The 13,188-nt window shown below is 57.1% G+C and overlaps 4 protein-coding genes across 4 annotated transcripts; 2 read left to right on the forward strand and 2 right to left on the reverse strand.

Moving 5' to 3' along the window:
* Positions 1-247: 247 nt before the first annotated feature.
* REG1 (uncharacterized protein) lies at positions 248-2,662 on the reverse strand (the record flags this gene model as incomplete). The annotated part of the gene is made up of 4 exons (XM_060603756.1): positions 248-586; positions 632-2,090; positions 2,271-2,515; positions 2,639-2,662. 4 exons carry the CDS (start codon positions 2,660-2,662, stop codon positions 248-250), a joined length of 2,067 nt encoding a protein of 688 aa, XP_060460018.1.
* A 1,858-nt stretch (positions 2,663-4,520) lies between these two features.
* Positions 4,521-5,852, reverse strand: CcaverHIS019_0703350 (uncharacterized protein; the record flags this gene model as incomplete). The annotated part of the gene is made up of 4 exons (XM_060603757.1): positions 4,521-4,668; positions 4,826-5,024; positions 5,364-5,497; positions 5,533-5,852. 4 exons carry the CDS (start codon positions 5,850-5,852, stop codon positions 4,521-4,523), a joined length of 801 nt encoding a protein of 266 aa, XP_060460019.1.
* Positions 5,853-7,874: 2,022 nt separating this feature from the next.
* CcaverHIS019_0703360 (uncharacterized protein) lies at positions 7,875-9,724 on the forward strand (the record flags this gene model as incomplete). Its single annotated transcript, XM_060603758.1, has 4 exons — positions 7,875-7,991; positions 8,027-8,090; positions 8,126-8,504; positions 8,596-9,724. 4 exons carry the CDS (start codon positions 7,875-7,877, stop codon positions 9,722-9,724), a joined length of 1,689 nt encoding a protein of 562 aa, XP_060460020.1.
* A 605-nt stretch (positions 9,725-10,329) lies between these two features.
* ain1 (uncharacterized protein) lies at positions 10,330-13,135 on the forward strand (the record flags this gene model as incomplete). The annotated part of the gene is made up of 17 exons (XM_060603759.1): positions 10,330-10,682; positions 10,715-10,729; positions 10,789-10,873; positions 10,907-10,912; positions 10,956-11,024; positions 11,060-11,117; positions 11,149-11,195; positions 11,238-11,395; positions 11,431-11,551; positions 11,586-11,685; positions 11,721-12,126; positions 12,163-12,268; positions 12,302-12,511; positions 12,555-12,644; positions 12,680-12,817; positions 12,860-13,058; positions 13,092-13,135. The coding sequence occupies 17 exons, from the start codon at positions 10,330-10,332 to the stop codon at positions 13,133-13,135; spliced, it is 2,205 nt and encodes a 734-aa protein (XP_060460021.1).
* Between the last annotated feature and the right edge of the window lie 53 nt (positions 13,136-13,188).

Raw genomic sequence — 13,188 nt, forward strand, 5'->3', positions numbered from 1 at the left:
GCATACATGCATCCCAACGATACTAGACGGAGACAATGAGAGCACGACGGGGGTCCACTCGTACACACGACATGACATGGACGACCATGCGATGATGATGCAGAACAGAGTAATTACACTTGGTAGATTTTTGTGGTACATGTTGGCAGTTGCTTGGACTTGATTGGGCGGCAGGACAGACTCGCGTGATTGGTGATAAGATGGTTGACTCGTGACTGGGGGAATGAGAACAAGATGATCGTGGGCTTTAGCCTAACGAGGCGCCGCGGCGGTGCTGCTGTGCAGCAGGGCGCGCGCGCGCCGCCTCGTCCTGCGACCCATACCACAGAGCGCCAAGGAGGTCCTTGGCCGTGTTGGCAATGTTGGTCGCTCGGCCGATGAGCGTTGAACCGTCGTCGTCGTCGCCGTCCGAAGGCTGCGACAGCTCGCCACGCACGTCGCCCAAGGTAGCCTTGGGAGAGACGGAGGCGGGCGAGTCGATGAAGTTCGGGCGTTCACCCACGGGTTCAGGTCCTGGGCCAGTCAGTCGAGTCGAGGTGTGAGGAAGGGATGCAGGCGAGGTGTCCTTTAGCGGCCGTAACACGATCTACTACTGTCAGTCAGTCCGATCGCCCGTCCGTGTCCTGCTTACCTGCGGCGATGAGTGAGGGGTAGGGGTGGAAGAGCGTTCTGGAGACGCGTCCACGTCCATCGGCTCGTGGTGCTGTGCGTTGTCGACCTGCTGCGGTCGTGAAGCCGTCTCCGAGTTGCCACCGTCGACAGGAGAGCGCGAGACGGATCCCACCGACGAAGCCGAGGATGTCGACGAGCCGCGAGGAGGCACACTGCGGTCATACTTTGACGAGCCATACCCACGCTGGGCAGAGCGGCCGCGATGAGAGCGCTCCTCAGACGCAGTGGCAGCCGTTCCGATTGCCAGCTGGGCGTTCTCGTAGCTGCCGTACATTCCGCCGATACCTGTGGCCACGGACGGGTTGTAGTTGAAGATGGCAGGGGGCGAAATGGGCTCGGAAACCTGCTGCGACGCTGATGGAGCGGTACGAACCTTGAGGATACCCCTGCTCGGAGGCTGAGGCGAGGACGCGCCGAGCGGGATTGCGATGTTGAGAGACGAAGACGACGACGACGATGACATGTTGCCTTGGGGAACGTCGATGGTCTGCGCCTGGCGCCACTTGGGCTGCGCAGGCGGAGTCTGGACAGCCGGGGCGCGACCATATGTGCCGGTACGGGGGCTTGTGCCGGTGAGATCGGGCCCAACAAAATAATCAAGCTTGGGGCTGCCATATTGGTCGTCATCAATGTGCCAGGGGCGGCTACCGACCTGGCCAAGTGGCGACTGGGAGCCAAAGGAAGGGGTTATGATCGTAGGCGCAGTGTTCTCCTCCTGCGGCATATATGCAAGTGGTGGGCGGTGCACTGTCTGGGGCACAGACGGATTGTTGGCATATGAGCCGGCCGTCTTGAGGACAGTAGGGGCTATCATCTTGATAGTCATCGAGGCCTGGCTCAATGTCGACGACACAGACGACGAGCGGCGGCCGCTCGAGAACCGCGACAGACTGGAGCGCATCTCAATAATCTCGTCATCGTCAGAGTCGTCAACAACGACCTGAGAGAGGTTGGGCTCGTCGAGTGCGACACACTGCTCGACAAACGTGTTGAACGTGATTTTCCGGCGGTTGTTGTTCTCTGGTGACACTTCCTTGGAGCGGCTGTTGTTGCCCGACGCGGCGCGGACAGAGCCAGAACGGCCCAGTCCCACAGCGCGTCTGCGAGCCGGCATCGAGTTGCTGCGCAGCAGGTTGGTCTCAGACTTGGTATGAGAAAGGCCAGCACGGACTGGGCCTGCAACAACAAAGTCGTCCTCGTCAATGGCATCCGTGTCATCGAGATCGGGAGAGGTGGGGCCCGGAAGAGAGAGGAGCTCGCTCAATGTCCTGTGCTTGAGAATACCAGGCTTGCCGTTCTTGTTGGGGAGGTCGATGCCCACACGGTCTGCAGTGGACGAGATCTTGAGGGGACGAACGGGCTGGACCTTGGCCGTATGCAATGGGCCGTAGAGCCAAGTAACGTCCGAATCCTTGAGCCTGTGACAAGTTAGACATTGTTGTGCCTTGAGTGGTGGTGACAGTGGAGGTGATCGGGGATGGACGGGCGGAGAACGGAGGTGGCAACGGCTATTCCTCCGGCGCGGCGGTGCGCACGTTTTCCGAGCCCAGCGTGACGCCATCCGCCTATTCACTCATGACCAAGGCACTTTGACTCACCAGTTAAGTGTCTCTGGGCTAATGGTGCGAAGCTTGTTGCGCTGCTTGTTCCATGTCCTCCAACTAGCATTCTCGAGGCGAACACCGTTGGCAATCTCGTGCTTGTGCCGGGTCATGTTGCGCCACGAGGCCCAAACATCTTCTTCGGTCCAGTTGTGCGAGAGGTAGTCGACACAAATGGAGGGAAGGTGGTCCTGGATGTCCTCGACGGACGGAGCAGCACCGGAATCGCTTGGGAGCGATGTCTGGAGGATGTGTCAGCACAGGTCAGGTGGCCATGAGACTCGGTGTGGACGGGTGGTGGGTGCTCGGATGGTGGCCAAATCGGGTGACGCATGGTATGGTGTAGCTAGGTATTCAGGACTCACAATGGAGGGGATTATCTGGGCCATGATGTGGTTATGCTCCTATGCGTCTAGTGAGAGAGAGAGACAAGAGAGGCTTCAAGTGGTTGATGTTACTCGATAGGAGGAGTACGAGGGGTGGTGAGTGACCTCGGCACCAAGTGGGTGGGTTGGCGGAAACGGATGCTGTGGTGGTTGTGCGGGGCAGGGGTGTGGAGTGGCTGGGTTGGGGGGGGGGGGGGCTGGTACAGGGGTTGGGTGGTCGATGTTGATGACTAGTGGTGGAGAGGAGAAGGGGGATGGATGGATGTAGATCCCCGAGAGGAAGAAGGAGGGGGGGGTGATGATTAGAAGGGGGAAGACGAGTCCAAGCTAGAGGATGAGATCTAGTTGTTGTTGAATGGGGTGAGTTGGATACCAAAGTGGAATGGATGAATGGGATATTGAATGAATAATATGATGCTGACTAGTTGAGAGGTAAAGTGAGGCAAAGCTAAGGCAAGTCTCAAGGGGAAGGGAGGTTGAAGTGCACTTGACAGCTGACAGACCCACCCCATACCTCATGGTCAATTAGTTTGACTAAGAGCTTGGTATAACTTGGACACTTGACTTTGATAGGTGACGGCAGCAACGCCGGGTCAAGTCGACATCCAGGGTCCAGCACTATTAGACCCAATTAAAAAGGGGGGTCAAATATACCTACCGGCGAATCCGGGCACTTGGCCCGAGCACCCGAGTACAGGTGACAGGGGCGACAGAGCGGCCTCGGACGTCCGATCATGCTCATCTTTGCTTTGGCTCGTGGCTCTTTTGATACGCCCCTCCACTTTTCCTTTATGGTTCTATTAATGCCGGGAATCCGCCAGTCCACAGTCTACGTATACCCTCTAGCATTCTCTGCTCGGAATGTACGTGCTCAGCTAGACTTTGGCTGAGGATATATGTATAATATCAGCTTCTGTTTGGCATGTTTGGCTATGGTCCAACCGGATGATCTGTAGAGCTGTAGATCAGCTGGACTATTGACCCCTCACATGGAGCCAAGTCCGATGTGATGTGGCGCAGATCAGATCAACTCACCGACATCCATTGCCACCGCGCTTAGTTAATATCAAAATCAAATAGCCAACTAATAACGTGATTAGGCTTACTGTTTCCAGTTGTAAAGAAACAAAGCCACTGACGCAAGTTGATATTCAGGGTAAATTGTATGAAATCGGTACATCGGTACTGGACCGAAATGTCGGCCGCAGCCTGCATCAAGTTTGGTGCGAGATGTATGTTGCTTGCTGCGAGAATGTGAGGCCGTCGGCATTGTCAAGTACAGTATTCCCTGAGACCCTGACTGATTGGCTTGAACTGGCTTGGGCTTGAGCCCAAGATCGTAGCGTGTTAGGATCGGAGGATACAGGACACAAGGGGCAAAGCGACATTTTCCGAGCATCCGGGTCTCCACTGGTCACTGGCCACGGCTCCAGCTACCGGGTTCCGGGTTCCCCACGCACGTTGCTACGTTACGTTCAGTTGAACTCTCACTGGTTTGTGAGTAAACAGGTATATGGATCCCGGTTACTCGGCAAGATGCATAACGTCATCTCATCGCCTCACGGACGCACGGATCGACCAAGACCAAGCCTTGGACACGGTTCGGCCGCATGACATGGCTTGGGCAAGCAGACGGCAGGGTAACAGACTGAAGAGCGGCTGCCGGCGGCAATGTTGGTCAAGTTGAATTAGCCAATGGCAAGTGACCAGGCCATCGGTGATAGTTGGATTCTTATGAAACTGGTCATTCAACCTGAATACTGTACCAACTGCCCAAGTGGCAGCTGGCCGGTGTGGACGTATCGGTCAAGCATGGTGCGGTCCAACAGTACATAGCGATACATCGGCATAGAAAGCGACGCTACATTATTACACAGCCGTCCTTGTCGCCGCCCATGCTGTCAACCAGTCCACCGGCGTCGCGCGTCCGCCCGCCCATCTGCCGACCTTGAAGGTCGACAACCAGCACGCCCGTGTTGCGGGGGTCGATCTCGGCTGAGAGGTTGTATCTGAGTCAGCGAGTTCAAGTAGGTGGGGTGGGGGAAGAGGGCGGGTGTAGAAGAGTGCGGAGGTGGTTGGAAAGGGAGAGGTGAGGACACTGAGGGCAGTGTCTAAGAAGACTGAGGCAGCACCTCCAACCTCCTCCAAATCACGTTGGCGACTCACTTCCGCATCATCTCCGCGACAGCTGGCTTGATCTTGGCCTGTCTATTCGCAGAATGGTTGCCCTTGCCTGTGATGATACGCAGGTCGTCGAGGCCCGAGCGCTGTCCGTTTGCGATAGCCTTCTCGACTTGCTCAAGCGCCTCCTTGACATATAGGCCGTGCAGGTCGATCGTGCCGTGCGGCTGGGTCTTGTTGTTCTCTGCGGTCAGCGCGTCCCCAGCGGGTGGCATGTGGAACGGTCCGGTTGGTCATCGCGCCACCGTGAGTGCATTAGGCTATTCGCACGTCGGCTGTGGGACGTGATTCTGCTGCTGATGGGGTATGCGAACTGCGGCCCGATATAACAGGCAATCAAAAAGGCCGGACTAGCTCGTAACCAATTCCCCACAGGGCGTGGTACAGATACGACGAGAAGCCTCGTCCGACCTTTGGCGCCCCAACGCCCAGCATCCCTTCCCCACTCATCAAAACTCGCCCACTCGCACACCGGACACTGTCTGTTCCACCGCAACCCCAACAACGCCCACCCCTCACTCACCACGGAAAATCCACTCGGCAGCCTTATCATCCAACTGATCCTGCTTCGCCTGATGCCGCTTCCCCTCCTGGCTGAGATCGTGTGCGCGACCCCCATCACCAGACTTGTATGCGGTTTGCGAGTCCGCGAAGCATCTGATGTCAACTTTGTTACTCTAAGGAGGACATACTTGTGAGCCATATCACCCTCCCGACGAGCCTCGTTCCGCCACTGCTGGTACTGCTGGTCGTTGCCTGGTCCGTCGTTGCTTGACGTCCACGCCCCTTGCTGGGGCTGTTGAGGAGGATACTGCTGCTGGCCCCACCCTCCCTGCTGCCCGCCTTGGTGTTGACCGCCTGGATAGCCCTGCTGCCCGCCTTGGTGTTGACCGCCTGGGTAGCCTTGCTGCTGATTGCCCTGCTGCTGGTGCCCCTGCTGGTGCCCCTGCTGGGTCTTGCCCCCGCAAAACACCTGCAGGAGCTGGAGGAAGAGGTTGAGGATTGCGCCCATTGTTCAGTTGAGAGTTGAGAGATGTATGTCGAGATGTGGAGAGTGGCTGAGGAGAGCCAAGCAAGTTGCAGTCGCGTCTGAGCAGGGTAGTCACCGCAGCCAGAGAAGTGGCCGATGTGGAATCGGAAGCGGAGGCAAGGTTGAGGCCGTGACGAGTGCGGGCGCGAGCGCGAGGTGGATCAGTAAGCTGTAGCGATGAGCGAGAGATGAGTTTGGATTAGATGTTTCGGTGAAACGCGCTCCGCCGCTGGATTGTTATTTTGTTGACACCTCGTGGTACGGTAACGTTTCCGTTCCTGAATTGCGATCGACACCAACTCCAAAGTCCACAAACTCCACGCCACCGTCATCCGCTGATTCAATCTCATCATCAATGACATGTCAAGTATGTGAGTGACATGAGCTCGCAAGAAGTGCACACAAGGGATGGAAGCAGTGTCGAGTAGGAGCAGTCCTGCGTGCATGCAGGGCTGCTCAAACACTTGGGGCTACTCACAAGATCACCAGATCACCAACATTCTCCAACGGTGGATACAGTTTGTATTCGATCCTCCTCTTTTATCAGGCTAAACGTATGGTGCATTAGTCTCTAGAAGGTGCAATTCAATTAATTGAATTGAGCAGATTAGAGCCCGGGTGCGTGCTGCCGACCTGTTTCTATCGTCCAATCTACCCCGTACTTGCTGCTGTGCTGCTGCTCAACTACGTCACAAAGTCTGCCACACACACCCCGCTTTGCGACACTCCGGTTTCCACATATATGCGGGGTGGTCGACCTGGCGGCTGGGGCAGGAGAAACGGCCCGTTTCGAGAAACGAACCGGACGTCACCGCCCACCGCCCACCGCCCACCGCTCCACAACTCACTCCACTGACCTCTCTTGGCCACGGAATATTGTCCGAGACCAAGAGTTGTCGGAGGCACGAGATAGTGTACTGTAAGGGCGTGGTCTTTGTCGAACCAACCGAACGGCGCCCGGTGTCCTCATTCCAATCGCACGGTCTGACCCGACGCCTCGCGGCTATTAAACGTCCACGCAAACGAGACCTCGGACGAGACGCGCGGGGCATTCTCGCCACATCTCGTCACATCTCGGCGAGCTCCCATGCGGCTTTGCGGGGATACTCTGCGGCGCAGCTGCGATTCAGCCCACCTGCAAGTGGCAGCTACTGGCTGGCTTGTTTACCCGATCATGCCTGTGAGCACTGTTTGCTCGGCGCTACTCTGGGGCGGCTTTACTCTGCCCCGTTTCGAGATAATGCTGAGCTAGTAGCCTATAGCCGCAGAGCATGTCGGCGTCTTCGAGTTCCATGCTGAAACCACGCCTCGTTTGGGACCCAAACGATCGGAACAGCGTCCGAGCTTTTCTCATGTCGTGTCTTCACACTGAGGCCGTCGCCTGGATATCCAGCGGGGATGAATTGGGGCAGCAGTGTACAAGTAAGGGTGAAGGAGTTACAGCAGCACGGCGTCCATGACCAAGACTTGAAGCATGACGCTGTAAATGTGGAAGGATGAGGTAGAGGGCGCAAGGGTAAGGAACGTACTGAACAGTAGCTCCTGTCCCGGCCCGGCCGTCCGGCGCCGATGCACCTGATCATCTGGCCATGCGTTCCTTTTCAATCCGCCGTCAAACAACCGACGAGGATCAAACTCAAGCTCTGATACTCAATATTGATATTTTGGGTTGAGTTGAACTGCACGTGGGCACTGATGCTAGCAACCCCCGAGGAATGGTCACGAGGGCGTGCCACACGGCACACGGTACACGGCACACGGTACGCTCTTTGAAGGCAAAGGTGCCCTTGTCGTTAGCAAATGATACCCCGAACGACTGACGGAGCTGGCGCGATGGCTGGCCGCGCCAGAGTGCAATCGAGCCATCCATTACAAGGAGCGCGAGCAGGTATTTAAGACAAGGGACAGCCTAGACAACGCCCTCACTCTTGTCCACTCTCCTCACTCCTGTCCACCCTCCTCACTCTCTCCTTAACTCATCACCACCCATCAACTAAAATCAATATGGGCGTCGTCGCTGCTGCTGGCGGAGGAGGCGTGTCCAACGAGCTCGCAGGTCTGCTGGCCGGCCGCGATACAAGATGGTACAAGGGCTACCACCTCAAGCTCAACATTATGCTTGTACGTCAACGCCTTCTGGAAGACGCTGATCCAAGTTACTCATCCTCATCACGTCCATGACCAACGGCTATGATGGGTCCATGATGAATGGTCTCCAGGGTGGGTCCAAAGCCGATCCCAAAACTAACTCCAAGCTCTCGATACTTGGAAGGAGTATTTTAACCACCCCGAGCGCAGCCCAACCCTCTTCGGCGTGTTCAACGCGATCCAGTCGATCGGCGGCATTGTCGGCCTCCCCTTTGCACCCTACCTCGCAGACTACTTTGGCCGCCGCTGGACCATCTTCCTCGGCGCAGCCTTGATGGTTATTGCCACTGTGATCCAGACCGCGTCGCAGAACGTCGGCATGTTCATCTTCTCGCGCGGCCTCATCGGGTTCGGCCTCTCGTGGGCCGGTTTAGCCTCACCCCTCCTCATCACTGAGCTCGCGTTTCCCACCCACCGTGCCCCCATCACCTCGCTCTACAACTCGATGTGGTACCTCGGCTCCATCGTTGCGGCCTGGACGACCTTGTGAGTGTCCCAGACTGATGCCCCTGCGCCTGCTGTCTCGACATTGCGTATGCCCCATCCCTCCTTGCTAACTCCTCTCGCTAACGCCCAGTGGCACTTTCCGCATTGCTAACACCTGGTCGTGGCGCATCCCGTCCGTTCTCCAGGGCGTGCCATCGGTCCTCCAGATCCTCTTCATCTTCTTCATCCCCGAGTCTCCTCGCTGGCTCATCTCCAAGGGCAAGGTCGAGCCCGCTCGTGACATCATCACCAAAGTTCATTGTGGTGGCGACGTCGATGACCCTCTGGTTGACTACGAAGTCGCGGAGATTAGAGAGATGCTCCGGATCGAGCAAGAAGCCGCCCAGTCCTCGTCATGGAAGGAGCTATTCACCACACCCGGAAACCTCCGCCGCATGCGCATCATCATGGCCATTGCCTTTTTCAGCCAGTGGTCCGGAAACGGCCTCGTCTCGTACTACCTCACCATCGTTCTCAAGGGTATCGGAATCACATCCCCTGGCCACCAGACGCTCATCAACGGTGTCTTGCAGGTATACAACTTCTTCTGGGCCATCGTCGGAGCTCTCACCGTCGACCGTGTTGGCCGCCGCTTCCTCTTCATGACCTCGACCATCGGTATGATGTTCTCCTTCGTGGCATGGACCATCTGCTCAGCCCTCTACCGGCAGAGTGCGACCGAGTTCGAACCTGCCTGCCTGGCTGCCAACAACGGCAATTCGCGCGAATGCGTCGCCCTCAATGCCGACAAGAGTGCAGGCAACGGCGTAATCGCCTTCATCTTCATCTTTTACGCGTTCTACGACATCGCCATGTCCCCGCTCCTCGTCTCGTACACCGTCGAGATCCTGCCCTTCCGCGTCCGCGCCAAGGGCCTCATGGCCATGCAGATGTGCGTCAACGCCTCCCTCGTCTTCAACCAGTATGTCAACCCGATTGCAATGGACGCCCTCGACTGGAAGTACTACATCGTGTTCTGCGTGTTCCTCGCATTCACCGTCGTCTACTGCTACCTCTTTGTCATCGAGACGCGTGGCCCCGATGGTCCTCTCTCGCTCGAGGAGATTGCCGCCCTCTTCGACGGACCCCACCGCTACGGCTTCCAAAAGAACCCCGTCATCGACCGCACTTCGGACGTCGAGGCCGAAGACCTTCACGGCAAGGGCGGTCTCAACCAGGTGCCGTTTGGTGCTGTGCGCCACCTCACTGCGGACCAGTAGCGTTTTGTAAGGTGTTGTGTATTACGGAAAGAGTTGTGTATATAATATGAGGGTGGCAGAAGTACGATCGTAGTGTAGCGGATGAAAGAGTACCTTGATTGTAGGACTGGGGTCTTGGCGCGGAATAGCAACAAATTACAAGATAGTGGTGGACCGCCGATGGCAATGTCACCCCCCCGCAACCACATCGTCGGGCCGCACTGCGTGTCGGAGGGACTGGGAGGCTGAGGGGAAGGGTACGTGGATCCGTTCATCAATAGTAACCAAGCGCAACCGAACATGTCGCCGCTTGGGGACTGGGGCAGAGAGGCGATCTAGAAACGTTTGGGAAGCGACACAACCTTGAGATAAGAGGCGGAGCGAGCGACGTCCGCTTCGTCAATAGCATTCATGAGCATGCCCCAAGCTGAGTGGGAAGATGAACGGAACGAATGGAAGGAAGAGCAACAGATAACACAAAAGGCTGGACTCGATATTTGGTCCCGCTACAGTAGTACCCTGCAACACAACAACACAACACGCAGTCCAACACACCCAACCACGTTCACATCTCGTTTCTTGTCTCACATCATCTAAACAGGCGGCTGGCTCGCCCCCTTATCACAATGCGCACAACAGCCTTCTCTCCACCCCAGTATCCCCCATCGTCGCCGCAACCCTCGCCGCGCCCCCACTCGATCTACGGTCGCAGCGGCCTCAGTGGCCTCAATGCCGTGACGTCTCCCCAGTCGCCGACCCCGACAACACCGACGCACAATGGCTTCTCGTTCACCTCGAACACGCTCGAGCGCACGCGCTCAATGGGCCCAGCGACGCCATCACACTCGCGCAGTCAAAGCACGGTGACGATCGTCGACAAGCTCGGCCGTGGCGGACACTCGAGAGGCGAGAGCTTCTCGGTGGCTGTACCTACTCCCGGCATTGGTGGGGAGTTGGCATGGACCGAAGTCCAGAGCCGGTAAGTCCAAGGAAGACTTTGCCTGACAGCAGGACGTTCTGCAAATGGTGCGTATCCCAGGGAAGGTGTCCTGGAGCAGCGTGGATGGGACCGAGACTCATATCAGGCTCAATACCAAGCTCGAGGCGAGGGGTTTCGAGCCCATGACCTCGCTCGAGAAGGACTTTAGCGATGGCGTCAAGCTCATCCAGGTATGTCTTCCCTTGAGGCTTGGCTGACATTAGCTCCTGGTAAGTTTCCCGGCACCCTTCCTTCGGTAGCCACTGACAACAGGAAATCATGTCCGAGACGAGCCTCGGACGGTATACACGCAAGCCAGTTATGCGTGTACAGAAGGCTGAGGTGAGGTCTGTCCCTGCTATGCAAGCTAACAGCAGAACGCGTCCAAGGCCCTGCAGTTCATCCGTGACCGAGGCGTCAAGCTCACCAACATTGGTACGTCCTACGAGCATCGAGCTGACAACAGGCCCAGAGGACATTGTCGACGGCAACGTGAAGCTCATCCTGGGAATGGTGCGTTTAGCTTTGTACTGGCCCGCTCTTCGCTGACACCAGATCTGGACTCTTATCCTGCGGTTCACCATTTCGGGCATCACCGAGGAGGGCCTCTCGGCCAAGGACGGTCTGTTGCTCTGGTGTCAGCGGAAGACAACGCCCTATGCCGAGGTGGATGTACAGAACTTCCGGCAAAGCTGGACCGATGGCCTTGCCTTGTGAGTTGGCAGATGGACTCGGCTCACTCTCACAGCTGTGCTCTTATCCACCGGCATAGACCGGAACTGCTCGACTGGGATCACTTGGACAAGCATGATGGCAGAGGCAACACTGAACTGGCCTTCAAGATCGCCGAGGAGAGCCTAGGCATCCCCGTGAGTTCATGGCCAGCACCTATCTGACGTGCAGCGGCTGCTCGAGGTGTCTGACATATGCGATGTTGTCATCCCGGACGAGCGCTCGGTAATGACATACGTAGCCGAGTTCTTCCACAAGTTCTCGTCTGAGGGTGAGTGTTCGGCGACGTCCTCAACTGACGTGCAGACAAGGCGTCTACTGGCGCTCGCCGTGTGGACAAATTCGCCGAGGTCATGAACAGCATGACCACTGCTCGCAACGACTTCGAGCGTCGCATGGCGGCCTTGCTTCAGGCTCTTGTCAAGACACGCACAGCGTGGTCGGCTGCCGAAGCGCCTGCATCGTATCCCCAAGCAATGGCCCAGAAGACCGAGTTCATGGAGCACAAAAAGACAAGCAAGAGGTCATGGGTGCGCGAACGCCAGGAGTTGGCACAACTGTACAGCAACATCCAGACCAAACTGCGCACGTACTCGCTCCGATCATGGGAACCACGCGAGGGTCTTAGGCTCGAGGACTTGGAGGCAAGCTGGGCTGAACTGATGGCGGCCGAGGTCGCGCACAGCCGCAACATTAACGCGAGGATTCGAGAGTACGTTGACGTTTGGAACGTGTCGCTGACATGCAGCATCAAGGAGGCTCTCAGGAAAGAATTCGCTCGCGTAGCTGAGAGCTTCATTGAACGGGTGCAGAAAGTCGAGCAGTCGATCGGATCGTTGAGCGGCGCTCTTCAGGTGAGGTGGACAAAGTCCATTGCTTACTTGCAGGACCAGAAGAAGCAGCTCTTGTTATTGTCCGATCATCTCCCAGCCATGCGCACCTTCCTTGTCAATGACATTGACGAGGTCAACCAGCGATGTGCCGAGGCCAAGGTCGACGAGAACGACTACACGGCGTTCACCTACGAGGACCTAGAGTTCGAGTTAGAGATCGCGGAGGAAGGTCTGCGCAAGAAGATTGCGTTCGTGGAGAATCAGGTACGTCGGCTGCCAACCGAGAATCCCACCAGCTGATATTGAGATGATCTCGGCCTCGCACACCAACATCACACCGGCCAAGCTGGAGGAGTTTGAGTCGACGTTCAAACACTTTGACAAGGATGGCACAAACGTGAGCTGACACATTTGGTCCCAAGCTGACTTCAGACTCTCACCGTGTACGAGATGCACTCGGCCCTCGCAAGTCTGGGCATCGTGTACCCTGATGAGGAGGTCGAGGCCATCTACGCGCAACTCGAGAGACAATTCGGCACTTTGACATACGAGGCATGGCTCACTCTCTTGGTACGTGTTCTGCAACTACGCCAGGCGCAGCACTGACATTAGGTTGAGATTACCAAGGACGACGCGTCGTCTGCGGACCAACTGCGTGAGGCATTCCGCGACGTTGCAGGGGACAAGGGCTACGTAACCGAGTCGGATCTCAGGTTCGCCAACCTCTCACCCGAGTCGGTCCGCTACCTCGCCGAGGCCATGCCTGCTGTGCCGTCAGAGGCAGTTGGTGGCGGTGTACCAGGGTTTGACTGTAAGTTGGAGGCAAGAGAGTTGCTGATGGCAGACTACGGGTTCTTGGACCAGTCATTCGCGAGGAGCTCGGGGTAGTTGTACTGGGTCGTCTGCAGTGTGTATAGGCGCTGGGCGACTTTAGACAGGGT

This window comes from Cutaneotrichosporon cavernicola, assembly GCF_030864355.1.
Source record: "Cutaneotrichosporon cavernicola HIS019 DNA, chromosome: 7b".
Lineage (NCBI taxonomy): Eukaryota > Fungi > Basidiomycota > Tremellomycetes > Trichosporonales > Trichosporonaceae > Cutaneotrichosporon > Cutaneotrichosporon cavernicola.